Raw genomic sequence first — 15,914 nt, 5'->3', positions numbered from 1 at the left:
TTAGTTGAAGAAAGGAGCCACTGACACATCTGAGTGTCTGTATTTGTATCAGATACCTTAATTCTGGAATTTAATAATACTATTTGATTTTGCCTGGACAATTACTGTTCAATATAAAGTGTTTCAAATAACCACTTAAGTTATTTATGGGTGTTTATACTCACTTTTATTTCTTCTTGAACGTCAAGATTGCGAAAATTTAAATCAGGTTGCTCTTTCATAAACTGGTGAAAATAACACTGTTTTCGCACTTCGTCAAAGTGCCAACTGGAGTTTCCATATACACTTAACTAGCAAACAGAGAAAGAGCACATCAGTTACACGAAGAAATAATCATTTTCATCCTTAGACCGACATAGGCAGAGCTTGTATATCCTGAGAGTTTCCCTTCTAGGGAGACCACTAGCTAAACTAATCCCCAAAATACTACCTGTTGGCCTAATGCCCCACAAATGGGTTGGAATGTATTTGTATAGTAGAAGCTGTTCATAACAACCCCAATAGTAAACCAGTGTTTTCAAATTCTAGATCAGGCCAACTTAAGGAACAAGCATTACTAACATATTTTCTTGAATCTTCTGTCCAGTCTCTGGACTTCTCAATTTGAGGGAAAGACACATTCTCATTGGTCTTGGAGCTTGTATCCAGATAGACTGAATATTTCAGTTGTATCCGAAAATTATTAGAATCATTCAATTAAAAACTCGGGAATAAAAATCTAGCAATTTCAAGTGCTGGTACCCAGCAATGTTTGGCACTGGGGTTGATTTCCTCCTTCAGTAATGCTCGTGTCAGTGTCTCCATGACATGACTCTCCTGGTTGCCCTCCCACGTCGCTGGCCACTCCTTCTTAGTCTACTCTGTGTCCTCTTAAATGTGAGAGTTTCTTGGGGCTCTATTTTAGGCCTTTTGTTTATGCTAGAGAGTGCGTCTAGAAAACACTTAAAAACTGGGGGATTTTGCATAAAATTTTTTTCTTATAGTTGAAAGACCTAGTCACACTGGGTCTACACTTCCATAGCAATGACTAGTTGAAACTGCTGAAACTACTAGTTAAATCTAGGTAGCTGCTACCTTTTAGGGAAACATGCCCTCCCGAGTTCACCAGATGGCCCACCTGGACACAAGCCAGGATAAGATATTTACAGTCTATATAACCAAAAAAAGATCAGTATCCTATGTTGTCACTCATATGTGGGAGCTAAAAAATAATAATAATAAGTTGAACTTTTAGAAGCAGAGAATAGAACTGTGGTTATGAGAGGCTGGAAAGGGGAGAGGGAGGGGTATATTGAGAGGTTGGTTAATAGACACAAAATTACAGCTAGATAGAAAAATAAGTTCTAGTGGTGTGCAGTAGTGCTACGCATCTATAATTAGCAATGATTTGTTGTATGTTCTCAAACGGCTAGAAGAGAGAAGCTTAAATGTTCTCATCACAAAAAAACAATAAATTTTTGCGGTGATGAATTTGCTGACTACCCTGATTTGATCACTGAACATTGTATACGCATAGTGAAGTATAACTCTGTACCCCATGAATATGTACAATCAATACATCTCAATTTTAAAAAGTAAGTGAGATGAGCTCAAAAAGGAATCAAGTTAATTTACAAGCAGAAATGAAGGGGGAATTGAGAGAGTCTGAAAATTCATGGATTGTTTTTTAATTTTATATAAATGGAATTATATGGTAAGTATTATTTTGTCTGGCTGCTTCTGTTCAACATTGTATTTGTGAGACTTATCCATCTTGTTCTATATAGCTATCACTTGTTAATCTTTACTGAAATGTTACTTTATTTCATGAATACATCTCAAAATTTTTTATCCACGCTACTGTCAGTGGACATTTATGCTGTTTCACAGTTTTGACTACTGGAAATAATGTCATTAAGAACATTCTTGTACACATCTCCTAGTGTATATATGCACAAATTTCTATGGTCCATATATCTAGGAATGGAATTATAGAAGCTGTATATCTTAAGTGCCAATATATTTTCTAAAATATTTGTATCAGCTTATACCTTAACTAGCATTTCATGTAAGTTCGTGTTACTCCATATCTTTGCCAACATTCGGTATTGTCAGTCTTTTAAATATTTGCCAGTCTAGTGCGTGTGTGACGGTTTAGTTTGAATTTCCTTAATTAGTAATAAAGTTAGGCTGGCCAGTTAGCCCAGTTGGTTAGAGTGTAGTGTTATAACACCAAAGTCAAAGGTTCAGATCCCCATACCAGTCAGCTACCCAAAAAATTAATAATAAAGTTGAACACTACTTTCTATGTTTATTGGCCTTGAATTTCCCCTCTTAAGTGCCTTCTCGAGACTTTTGTCCATTTTTAACTGGACTGTTTCTTCTTCACCTATTGATTTGGAGAACCTCTTTCTATGTTCTGAGTAAATCCTCTGCTGGTTATTATGTTGCAAAAAAAAAAGATTAGTGTCCAGAATATAAAGAGAACTCCAGAAAGCAGAAAGCAATTTCAAAGGGACAAACAATCCAAAAGAAAATTTGGGAAAGAAACCATAAACTGGTGTTTCACATAAATGGAAGCTCAAGTGAATAAATGTAAAAAAACGATTCAACATTATCAGTAATTAGATACATCATCATTAGTAAATGTAAAATGAAGATCTCAGTATGATACTATTTTATGTTCACTTGAATGGCAAAAATTACAAAGCCTGACAATACCAGGAATGAATAAGCCTGACAATACCAGGAATGAATGAGAATATGTATTTTTTATACTGCTGGAGGAGATATAAATTGGTATAACCACTTTGATAATCAGTTTAACATTATCTTATACAGATGATCATGCAGTATCCTGAACAGCAATCTCACTCCTACTTATTTACCTAAAGAAGCTTTTGCACACATGCCCCAAGAGAAATAGACTAATGAGAGTGTTTATAATGGCATTACGAACAAGAGCAAAAAAACCTGTAAACAACCCAACTGCCCATCAACTGAAGAGTGGATAAGGAAATCATGGAATATGCACACGATGGAATATTACACAACAGTGAAAATGTATGAACCACAGCTACCCAAAACTACATGAATACATCATTAAAACAAGGAGTGAAAAAAGCTAATTACAGAAGACTACATATAGCATACTTATCATAAAATTTGGAACAAGGGAAACTAAAAAAATAAAAATGTTAAATATATACAGCATATGTGGTATGGGCAAAACAAAACGCAAGGACCTGGAAAAACCCAAAATTCAAAGTAGTGGTTTTCCCTAAGAGAAAGCAAGGGAAGGGATGAGGGAGTAGCCCACAGGTGCACGACAGTGTTGGTCATGTTCGAGTTCTTAATTTGCAGGGGGTGTGGGAGGGAGGTTCATTGACACTGCTATTACTATCTTCCACAGCTTAGATATATTACATATATTTTTAGTTTTGTTCAGGTATAACTGAATATAATAAAATGCACATATTTAAAGTATACAGTTTCTTACCAGCCAGCCACCAAAACCGAAAAAAAAAAGTAAAGTGCACTGTTTGATCAGTTTTGACACGTATACACTCAAGAAACCACTACCACAATCAAAACAGTTGAACATATCCATCCTCATGGCTTTTTTTTTTCCTTTCTTTCTTTTTTGGCAGCTGGCCGGTGCAGGGAGCGAACCCTGCACCTTGGTGTTATCAGCACCTCGTTCTAATCAGCTCAGTCCACTGGCCAGTCCTAACCATGCCTTTGTAATCCCTTCCTCCTGCCCCTCCCAGCAGCCCTGCCATCCCTAAACAAACACTATGCTTCCCATCACTACGGATTAGTTTGCATCTTCTAGATTTTCATATAAGTGGGATCATATAGTATGTACTCTTTTTTGCCTGTCTTCTTTCATTCTGCATAGTTATTTTGAGATTCATCCATGTAGTTGTGAGGACCACTAATTCATTTCTTGTTATTGCTCCTCTCTGTGAAGTAGTTTGCTGCTGAAAGTGATAAGATGGGAAGGAGCCAGGTAGGATGTTTGAAGAGAAGCAGGGAGGGCATGTTGATCAGTTGGATTTAGTAAAATTTCCAAGAAGATTAGATGGCTCAGTTCAGGTGGGGACAATGAGTATGTGATGTCTCCAGAGGCTCAGATACCAAGGTTCAGGCAAAGAGAAAGTAGATGACTGGGTTTATCTATGGCTAGGGTTTTGTCCGAAAGGGGAGTCAGATATCAGAAAGGCAAAGAGGTCTGGATAGTAGCAAAACAGTTACTGGACTAACGGGATGTGGAATCTAAGTTGGACAAGGTGGGAAGTGAGTGAAGGAGGAAAGGGGAGGCTAGTAGAGAGTATAGGTTTTAATTTGCTAGAACACATCAGCTTTACAATAAAATCAGAAATCCAAATGATATTTGTAGGCCTGGGTGCCTTATTTCTACTTCTTTGGGAAACTTTTTCCTCTTCCCATAAACTATATCCATTAATGTTTTTCCTTAAAAGGGCTTCATAAATAACCAGATTAATCGCTGCAGATCTTCCCATTTTCCCGTTGTAAATCAGGCAAGTTAGTACTTACCCAGTTGTTGGGTGGTATGGTTATGCCATTTTCATGGGTACAGTCATGCCAGATGTAATAGTCAGTATATTTCCCTGTCCGTGTCCGACTCAATTGGAACCAAGCATGTTTATCACTGGTATGGTTTGGTATAAAATCAATTATTAATTTTAAACCTAATGAGTGAAAACATTTCAAATGTTAGGAGAAGATTATAGTAGAATAATACATGACCGTTAAGGAAAAAAATGCTCTAAGTAAGCATTTAGAGAAGTGCTTTTCTCAACCCTCATGCCCATTCCACCCACTCCCATTTAATTTACCTTTATCATGTATGGCTGCAACCAGATTCTCAAAATCTTCCATTGTTCCAAAAATGGGATCAATTTCTTGGAAATCTTCAATACCATATCTGAAGTCTTTAAGGGATGATTTATAAAATGATGTAATCCAAATAGTTTTTACATTTAAAGTTGTGATGTAGTCCAGTTTATCTTGAATGCCTAAAGAAAAAAGTCAAGGCCATGAGTAAATCCTATTTTATTTTAGTTGAAGTAGTAACAATAAAATGAATGTGCCTGACGTTGAAATACTTATTTTGAAGGCAGAAATATTTGGAATTTTATTGAATTTGAATAAAATTCAAATAGCAAGGTCTAGCTCAATGAATAACATCAATTAGTCTTCTAGCAATAATCTTTGACCTTTAACATAAATGCATAACACTTAAAAATCTATCTGTGGCTTGTTTATATTTCATATTTAAAACCAAGATTATAGTATTGTTAATCTATTCTACACAAGGCTTTCGAGCACCTAATATAGGCCAGTTGCCGGGCTTAGCACCAAGGAACAAAGAAGTTATTCTTCTTCAAGTAACACATGGCCCCTGACTAAGCTGCACTGGCGTGTACGACAGCCACTTGCCACATGTGGCTACTGAGCACCAGCAAAGTTACTAGTCTGAACTGAGATGTGCCTTAAAAGTAAAACACTCACCTGATTTTGAAGACCTAGTACAAAAAGAAAGAATGTAAAATATCTTGTTACTACTTTTATACTGATTTTATGTTGAAATGACATACTGGATATATTGGATTAAATAAAATGTTGTATTAAAATTAATCCCAATTGGTGAAGGGCCACAAAAATCAACTACATTGTAAAAAATAATAATAATAATAATAAATTCCACCTGTTCCTTTTTTTTTTTTTTTAATGTGGCTACTAGGAAATTTATAATTACATATGTGGCTCACATTCGATTTCCCTTAGACAGTGCTGGTGTGGTAAAGTTTGAACAGGCAGGAATAGGATGATGACCAAACCGGGGAATAGCTGTGGAAAGTGCTTTATGGGAGCCAAGCTGCAAGCCCCTGACCGCCTCGGGTGCAGGAAGCTGATGACCCCCAGGAGCAGGGACAGAGACAGTCACAAGAGGGTGTGTACAAGGGGGGTCAGAGTGAAGGGCTTCCAGAAAAAGCAAAGGAAAGGAGTAACCAGGCTCAGACAGAGCTTGTCTAAAAAAGGGTAAGAAATGCTGCACAGAGTATAGAGACTAAGGAAGAACAGTGATGAGGTGGAAGTGAAGTTTGCATCAATATTTGAGGGGTCTTTTGTTCCACTCTCAGACAGTCTTTAAAGTAGCTGAATTTGGACCATTTTCCTTGTTCACTTATGTAGGAAGCCAATACTTTTTACAGAAGAGAATTCTAGGCTTGGCTAAGAAGAGATATGGAAGAGAAACTCTTTGTACTTAGAACCTTATAGGGTAATTAGCAGACAGTATGTTTTTTGCTTCTGGTTCAGAGTCCTAAATACAGATTCAGAGATTCGAGCCTAGTAGTCGGCCTCCAATAACTTTCTGCATAATCTCATTATGACTTCCTAGAATCAGAGCCTGTCAGAGGCCACACAGCAGGTTGGAGGTCGCTGAGACCAAAGCACAAAGTCACCTGACATCTGGGATCTGGGATCCTCCCCTATCACAGGCTGCTTATTTCTGTCTTCTTTGTGCCTCAATTCCCCTGTAATGGGGGCTGTGACATCTCACAGAGTATCAACCGGCAACAAAAAGGTTTTGATTTAAGCCAGAACAGAAACACAATATACATGATGTATTTTAAGAAAAGTCAGAAAGAACACTAGGACAAAAACAAAGGGGGCTGAACAGACACAAAGTAAACAAGGGATCCAGCCCCACTCTCCAGAGGACAGAGGCAATCACCAAAAACAAACTAAAACCTGGAATGGTTTCTTCAGAATAGTAACAAGATCCTCTCAGCCTCAAGAACAAGTGCTTATTGTTTACAGGAAGGAACCAGTACCTCAAGGAAAAGTTAGAGGAAATGACAATGTAAGAGCTGATTAGAAACTGCCATGTTTATCAGAATTTGGGTCTACCTAGAAGGAGATGAGGAAGGGTCAGGAAGTGGGGGTTGTATCACTGGATTTAGGGATTTTAGCTCTATTCAGTCAAAACATCACTTTTGCTAAGCACTTGTTGTGTAAAAGATAGCAGGTGCTAGGGTCAGTGGCAGGCAGAAGGGAAGTCATGGTGATAAGTTAGAAGGCAGTATCAAAGGGTGCTTTAAACACAGCCCAAAGCACCAGGAGAGTCTGGGAAGGGGAACCCATGCTCTGATTAGGAAGGTTAAATAAAGATTAATGAAGTCACTTCATGCATTTGAGCTGCACCTTGAAGGACAGTTACACTATTCTTCAATTAGTGAAGATGCAGGAAGATTTTTTAAAAAGAGAGACAATGACATGAGATGAAAAAGAAAAGCCTTTTATTAGTTATCAAGGAAAGTTGGGGATTTCAGGAGTTTATTTGTAGCATTTTAAAGATAGATTAAGCCCATTCCTACCTCCTACACTGTACCATATATCATCCTGTGTTATTTTCTTCAAACCAATGATCATTGTAAAAATTAGCTGTTTATTAATTATTTGTTTCTTATTGTTACCTTTTACTATGGTGACCATAACAACCAATTTTGCACAGGACAATACCAATTTATGCTACTGTCTGGCATAATTTTACTCTTAAAATAGTCCTGGTTGGAGCAATAAATTATAAGGACACATAACTCCCCAGGAAATTATTAGCTTAACTTTAAAAAAATAATTTTTACTTCTATTTTTATACTAATATAGATATTATTTTAAACAGTCGTTGATTCAAGTAATGGCCAACACTCTATGTCTTTTTTCCTAGCATTCATTTCTCTAGATTTAAACATAAGGGCTCGGCCTACACCTTTTAAAGACATCACTTAATTTTTTTCTAAAATGTTATTTATACTCTATTCACTACTAAACTCTCGGCCAGACTGCCAAACTAGCCACATCAAATACTGGGAAAGCAATTCTCAACTGTGGCTCTGAGATACTCAACTATCAAATGCACAGAAGCAGGAAACAGATTTTAGGAGAAAGCCTGCTCCCTGTCAGAAGTTAGGATTGATGACCAAACAAGCATATGTACTCAGTAGGCAATATATTAAACAACTCGGCTCAGAGACCTTCAGCAGATGGCCTTTCATCAAGTTGAAGAATTGCTGTGTTCTGCTGAGTGATTTTCTTAATATATCATAAACCAGGAGAAAGTTGGTATGACCAGTCATACCGGAATGTGCTTACCGCACAGCCCAGGCATAATTCAGTTTCGAGGCATGAGAGCCATAAACCCACCTCATCCTGGCTCCCTTCCTGAATTGTCTCCGAGCATGCACGTACCTTTCAGATCTCCATTTCCATCCTTGTCGCTGTCCTTGAAAGACCTCGGGTAGATCTGGTACATGGCCCCCTCCTGCCACCAGTCGAGGCACTTTGGAGAGATGGCGATGATGGTGATGGTGGCCCCAATGAGCAGGAGCACAGAAGCCACAGTGAGCCAGAAGAGGATCTCTCGGGGCACGCGGTAGCGGGCCTGGCCCGAGAACTGGAAGAGCACCTCCTTGGGCATCCCCGCGTAGGGCTGCACACCCTTCTCCTCGGGCTCCTCCGTGTGCAGGACGCCCACGACGATGTGCTGCGGGGTGTCCCCTGAGCCGCCTGGCTGCGGGTCCCGCTCCGGAGTGTCTTCATTTTGGACAAAGCCATTGTCTGTCCGGCCTCCCTTCATATTCATCTCGGTAGAGTCTCTCTTGCTCCTGTCCTCAGCCATGTTTCACTGACGGATCCTTTGGGAGTGCCTTCCTGCAGTGACGAAGGAGGAAAGGTGGCTTGCTGAAATGCTTGCTCTTGTTAATGAACTTTGCGTGGTTTATAAATAAACCTGGCTAGACAAAGTCCAGCCAAGGAAGAAAGGGTAAAAGCAAAGGGATTTTTTTTTTTTTTCTTTTTCTTTTTTAATTCTCTCTACACAGTGGCTGAGTAGGCTTGGGTCCTGGAGCGGGACAGAGCCCACAGGAGGGGACAGATGAAGAGACATGGCTCCACTGTGATTTAAGATGTTGTTCAGTTAAGTGCACCAATGGTCACAGGAGCACTATCCACAGAAGTCAAAAGGTGGAAACCACCCAAACGTCTCTCCTGGATGAACGGATAAGCAAAATGTAGTATATGCATACAGTGGAATGTTATTCAGCCTTAAAAAGGAGGGAAATTCTGACACATGCTACAATAGGGATGAACCTTGAAAACATGCTGAGATAAGCCAGACACAAATTCGGTGTGATTCCACTCGTGTGAGTAGTCAAATTCATGGGGACAGAAAGTAGAAGGAGGTTACCAGGGGATGGGGAAGGGGTGATGGGTAGTCAGTGTTCAGTGGGTAGAGTTTCAGTGTGGGATAAGAAGAGTTCTGGAGACAGAGGGTGGTGATGCTTGCACCACAGCATAAACGTACTTCATGCCACTCAACCATATACTTGAAAATGGTTAAAGTCGTCAACATCACGTATGTTTTACTACAATTTTTTTTAAAAGCTTAAAATTTTCTCTTTTTACTTAGGTTTAAGAAAAAGAAACAAATACTGAATGTTGCTACAGGAAACAGGCTTTATTTTGTATTTTGAAGATCTCCTCTCTTCCTACAAATCCAAGTGGGAGAGTCTGAAGGCAGAGAACCACACACTTTGCTAGTGAAGCTAATGTTCTTTTATCTCAGTTCAAACCAACCCTATAAGTGTCCATTTGTGTACTTGGCTACACCCCAGGTGCTTTCCGTCTTATTTCCTATTTGCAGAAAAGAAAGTTGCTTTCCATTGTTGGAAGCACTTCCAGAAAGTGGGGGGAGAAGAAGATTCCAAGTCTAGCAAGTTCAAGTGCTTTACTTGAGGTAAATAGACCTAAATATTAGTGCTAAAGAGTTGTTTAATCATTGACAAGTGTAAAACACAACATTTGCAAGTCTGAGGAAACTGTATTAAGTTAGAGGTGCTTTCATAGAAGACTCTGGAGGCTTCAGAATGAGATGATTTATGAAACAGGGAACATGGCGCCGGGGCCACTGTCGACGCTGCCAGGATCCCGGAGGCCAGGGCCGCACTGAAGGTGGCCAGCTGCCCTATTCAGGATTCAAGGTTTCAGGCCGGCATAAAAGAAGATTCCTGGGAGCGCCCGAGCCATGCCGTGGGACTGAGTGAGCAGCCCGAGGTGGCGACGGTGGCCGAGGACGGGGACGGCGACGATGTGGAGGCAGAGAGGGAGCTGCCCGGCCCCGTCCAGCCCCGTGAGTGACCCCCAGCCTGGCCCTGCTCGGGGGGGGGGGCGGACGTCCGCCTGGCTTCCGCCTGCCTCACTGGGCCACTCACCGGCCCCGGGACTGCCTCCATTTTCTTAGCTGGTGGCAGCTCCGGCCCAGCTCGGCCAGGCCTGTCCTCCTCACCCGGCTTGGCTCCTCACTGAGCCTTCCCACTTGCCTGCCCCGGCGCGGGGCTTCCTGGGGCCTGCGGGCCAGCCTCCCCTCCCAATCCCTCCACGGTTCTCTGGCAGGGCTGGTGGTGTGGGGCGTCCCCAGCCAGCATCGGAAGGGCAGGGAAGTGCAGGTCAGGCCGACTGTCACTCCACCGCACCCTGGGCTCTGGCACCCAGTAAACTTCCTGTTACCGGGAGTCAGATACCATCTCTGCGGCCACCAGTTCAGAAAAATGCCTAACCGACTTCTGGTTAGGAATAGTGTGGTTGGAGCATTCCCAAGTTCACTTGAACCTGCCGGGGAGCTAACTGCGGGCGGGCACTGGAGTCGGTCCATGCTGGGGGGATTCAAAGGTGAACCGTGTTCTGCAGGCTCCTCCCCCAAGGAGCTCATGCTCTGGTGTAGGAGATGAGACAAGTACACAAATAACCGCGATACCAGGAGGAAGGTGGTAAGTCCTGAGAAAGATCTACACAGTGCTACAAAGGCACCCAGAGCGACTAGCCGTCTGCGCCTAGCAGAAACCTGGTAGACTTCCTGGGCCAGGCAGTGCCAAGCAGGGTCTTGAAGGCCCAGCTGATAGATGAGGGTTGCAGAAGACAGGTCCCAGCCCAGCCCTGTGTGCACAGAGCAGGGAGACGTCCGGCTAGGGAGGCGGAGACTCGGCAGAAAACACACACCCTATGGGGCCGCCACTGCGAGATCCAGCAGCCCAGCCTAGTGTGCACAGAGTGGGGAGAAGTCTGGCTAGGGAGGCGGAGACTCGACAGAAACCACACACCCTGTGGGGCCACCACTGCGTGATCCAGCAGCCGGGGCCAGAGCGCACAGAACAGGGAGAAGTCCTGCATGGGAAGTGGAAGCTCAGCAGAGACCACACACCCTGCGGTACCGCCCTGTGATCCAGCAGCCCAGCAGAGTCCAAGCTGAACAGAGAGGTGGCTCCCTGGAGAGGCCCAAGACCCGAGGCAACCACACATGCAAGGCACTTGTGGCCAACTGAGCAGTCACTGAGGCAGCCATACCAAATTGGCAACCACAGCAACATTTTAGTCAGTCAATAGTGTCAAACCTGTGGACTGTAAAACCCCCTGCCACAATGAATAAACATCCAAGAAAAGATACCAGAAATACGAAAAATCAAGAAAGTACACCACCCAAAGATAATAAATCTTAAGCTCTAGATCCTATAGAACAAGAAGCCCTTGAAATAACTGACAAGGAATTTCGAGTGATAATTCTAAGGAAACTGAATGAGATACAAGAAAACTCAGCTAGACATCATGATGAAATGAGGAAAAGTATACAGGACCTGAAAGAGGAAATGTACAAGTAAATCAATGCCCTGAAAAAAAATGTAGCAGAACTTGCCAAACTGAAGAAGTTATTCAGCGAAATAAATAACACAACGGAGAGTTTAACCAGCAGGCTTGTGGAAGCTGAAGAGAGAACTTCTGAACTTGAAGATGGGCTGTTTGAAATAACACAAGCAGACAAAAAAAAAAAAAAAAAAAAAAAGAAAGAAAAAAGAATCAAAGGCATTGAAGAAAATCTGAGAGAGATATCAGACAAGCTTAAGCGCTCAAATATCCGAGTCATGGGTATTCCAGAAGGGGAGGAAAATGGAGATTCCATTGAAAACATATTCAACAAAATAGTGGCAGAAAACTTCCCAGGTATAGGAAAAATCACAGATCTTCAGATCCAGGAAGCTCAATGATCTCCAAACATATTCAACCCAAAAAGGTCTTCTCCAAAACATGTTATAGTCAAATTGGCAAAATTCAAATACAAAGAGAGACTCTTAAAAGCTGCAAGAGAGAAGAATCAAATCACCTATAAGGGAGCCCCAATCAGGCTAACATCACAAACCCTAAAAGCCAGAAAGGAATGGGATGATATATTCAAAATACTAAAAGACAGAGATTGCCAGCCAAGAATACTCTACCCTGCAAGGCTATCCTTCTGAAATGAAGGGCAAATAGTATATTTCTCAGACAAACAAAAACTGCGGGAGTTCACCACCACATGACCACCCTTACAAGAAATTCTCAAGGAAGTACTGGGTTTGGTTCCTGAAAAATAACTACCAATGCCATAAAACCCATGAAAAATCAAAACCCACTAGTATAATAAAAATGGCATTCATGAAGAGAAAACAAACAAACAAAAAGGCGCTCTACAACCCAAGGAACCAACAAACACAGAAAACAAACAGTAAATCAGAAAGCAAGGAACAAAAGACACCTAAGACAACCAAACAATAATCAATAAAATGCTAGGAGTAAATCAACACTTTTCAATAACAACTCTTAATGTAAAAGGCTTAAATTCCCCAATCAAAAGACACAGACTGGCTGACTGGATTAAAAACGAGGAACCAACTATATGCTGCCTTCAAGAGACCCACCTCACCCATAAAGACTCACATAGACTAAGAGTGAAAGGATGGAAAAAGATTTACCATGCAAACAGAAAAGAAAAATGAACTGGAGTAGCTATTCTTATATCTGACAAAGTAGACTTTCAACTAAAAACCATAAAAAGAGACAATGAGGGACACTACTTAATGATAAAAGGACTGATCCATCAAGAAGACATAACAATCATAAATATGTACGCACCCAATGTTGGAGCAGCCAGATTTATAAAACAAACTCTATTAGACCTAAAGAACGAAATAGACACAAATACCATAATAGCAGGGGACCTGAACACCCCACAGTCAATATTGGACAGATCATCTAGGCAAAGAATCAGCAGAGAAACACAAGATCTAAACAATACTCTAGACCAATTGGACATGGCAGATATCTACAGAACATTCCATCCAACAACCTCAGCATATTCATTCTTCTCATCAGCACATGGATCATTCTCCAGGATAGATCACATATTAGGTCACAAATCAAGTCTCAATAAATTCAAAAAAATTGGAATTATCCCATGTATTTTCTCAGACCACAATGGATTAAAACTAGAAATCAATAACAAACGAAACGTTGGAAACTATACAAACACATGGAAATTAAACAGCATTCTACTTAATGACATATGGGTCCAAGAAGAAATCAAGCAGGAAATCAAAAAATTTATTGAAACTAATGAAAACAATGATACATCATACCAAAACCTGTGGGATACTGCAAAAGCAGTATTAAGGGGGAAATTTATTGCATTAAATGCTCACTTCAGAAGAATGGAAAGATGGCAAGTGAACAACCTAACACTTTACCTTAAAGAACTAGAAAAACAAGAACAATCCAAACCTAAAGTTAGCAGACGGAAAGAAATCATTAAGATCAGTTTGTAAAGAATCGGTGTCAATTCCTCTTTGAATGTTTAGTAAAATTCTGCTGTGAATCCATCTGGTCCTGGGCTTTTCTTTGTTGGGAGCCTTCTGATAACAGCTTCAATCTCCTTTATTGTTATTGGTCTGTTCAAATTTTCTACGTCTTCATGGTTCAGTTTTGGGAGCTTGTGTGTGTCCAGAAATTTATCCATTTCCTCCAGATTTTCAAATTTATTGGTGTATAGTTGTTTATAGTAGTCTCGAATGATTCCTTGTATTTCAGATGAATCAGTTGTAATATCGCCTTTTTCATTTCTAATTTTGGTTATTTGAGTCTTCTCTCTTCTTTTTTTTGTTAGCCATGCTAATGGTTTGTCGATTTTATTTATCTTTTCAAAAAACCAACTTTTTGATTCGTTGATCTTTTGAATTGTTTTTTGGTTTTCAATTTCATTCAGTTCTGCTCTGATCTTAATGATTTCTTTCCATCTGCTAACTTTAGGTTTGGATTGTTCTTGTTTTTCTAGTTCTTTAAGGTGAAGTGTTAGGTTGTTCACTTGCCATCTTTCCATTCTTCTGAAGTGAGCATTTAATGCAATAAATTTCCCCCTTAATACTGCTTTTGCAGTATCCCACAGGTTTTGGTATGATGTATCATTGTTTTCATTAGTTTCAATAAATTTTTTGATTTCCTGCTTGATTTCTTCTTGGACCCATATGTCATTACATAGAATGCTATTTAATTTCCATGTGTTTGTATAGTTTCCAGAGTTTCGTTTGTTATTAATTTCTAGTTTTAATAAGAAAAATACCACATGTTCTCACTTATTGGTGGGAGCTAAAAATTAATATATAATTCACATACACACACACACACACACAAAAAAAAAAAAAAAAATCCGGGGGTGGGAGAAGATTTAACAACCACAATTACTTGAAGTTGATACGACAAGCAAACAGAAAGGACATTGTTGGGGGGGGAGGGAGGAGGGTGGGAGGTTTTGGTGATGGGCAACAATAATCAGCCACAATGTATATCGACATAATAAAATTAAAAATAAATAAATAAATAAAATAAAAATTAAAATTAAATAAATAAATAAATAAAGTAAGGGGGAAAAAAGTATTTGCATGAGAAGAAGGCTTGTAACTGAAAAAGTGGTGAGGAGCCCAAAACCAGTGGTTGGTGGAACATATGGTTCACTGAAAACCATCCCAAAGCCAGTGACTTTTGGGGGTAAACCAGAATGTTCTTGCACAATGCCAGGTATCTTCAGATGAATAAAAACATTCTTCAAGTGTGATCAACTTTATAAATTAAAGAAACATGTTGGAAAACTATCAATGTACATAATATTCACTTGGTATCTTAATAGAGGCCATTGAAAACAAAAATTTAGGAAATTTAATTAGATTGACAAAGCATTTGAGTAACGAATATTTTTTGTTCTTTCTTAGCAGTTTGTTGATATATTACAAGAAGAGAGAAATAAAAGCCAAACTGTCTTACCATAATAAAAAAAAAAAAAGAATGTGATGATTTATGATGTCCATTTGATCAGTGGCATTTATACAGCCCTATGAATCACTGAATCAGATAATGAGTTTTTTCTTTTAAATGAGGGAGTTATCTGTGTTCCTAACATTAATGGTTTTTTTGTAAAGTGACCTGTAAGCGGTGCATGGTACAGAGGAATGAGCTACTTGATCTTGACCAAATTCTTTTTGAAAATGAGTAAATTCCGATACCTGGCTCATTGAACGGTTCTAGTAAGTTGTATCTCTTACCATTATTAAATTATGCATATTGAATATTTTTAAAAATCAAAGGAATTTAACTTTTGTGTCTTAATATTGCTTTGTCTCAAACACATAATGGTACTCTTCACAGCAGGAGCTAATTCTGAAAATTCAGTTATTATATGGGAAAAAACGATTTGCAAAAATGTCCATGGTTTTAAAATAACTTTTTATCTATCTATCTATCTATCTATCTATCTATCTATCTATCTATCTATCTATCTAATCTTAAAGATGACCAGTAAGGGGATCTTAACCCTTGACTTGGTGTTATCAGCACCACACTCTTCCAAGTGAGCCACGGGCTGGCCCTTAAATTAACTTTAAATTATAAAAAACTTTAGGGCCAGCCCGTGGCTCACTTGGGAGAGTGTGGTGCTGATAACACCAGGGCCATGCATTCGGATCCCTATATAGGGATGGCCGGGTTCGCTCACT

The 15,914-nt window shown here is 39.9% G+C and overlaps 1 protein-coding gene across 1 annotated transcript in view; it reads right to left on the bottom strand.

Moving 5' to 3' along the window:
* The window catches only part of SLC3A1 (solute carrier family 3 member 1), a 36,540-nt gene extending 27,851 nt beyond the window's left edge, over positions 1-8,689 (bottom strand). Inside the window, exons 1-4 of the mRNA XM_063077960.1 lie at positions 8,260-8,689; positions 4,842-5,021; positions 4,540-4,694; positions 165-290 (exon numbers count right to left, since the gene is read on the bottom strand). Of these exons, the coding sequence (XP_062934030.1) occupies positions 165-290; positions 4,540-4,694; positions 4,842-5,021; positions 8,260-8,689 (891 nt within the window). The remainder of the gene's footprint in view (positions 1-164; positions 291-4,539; positions 4,695-4,841; positions 5,022-8,259) is intronic.
* Positions 8,690-15,914: the final 7,225 nt, after the last annotated feature.

The sequence above is a fragment of the Cynocephalus volans genome, chromosome 14, assembly GCF_027409185.1.
Source record: "Cynocephalus volans isolate mCynVol1 chromosome 14, mCynVol1.pri, whole genome shotgun sequence".
Lineage (NCBI taxonomy): Eukaryota > Metazoa > Chordata > Mammalia > Dermoptera > Cynocephalidae > Cynocephalus > Cynocephalus volans.
Note: the sequence above shows the minus strand (reverse complement) of the source record. Positions and strands in the feature narration are given on the sequence as shown.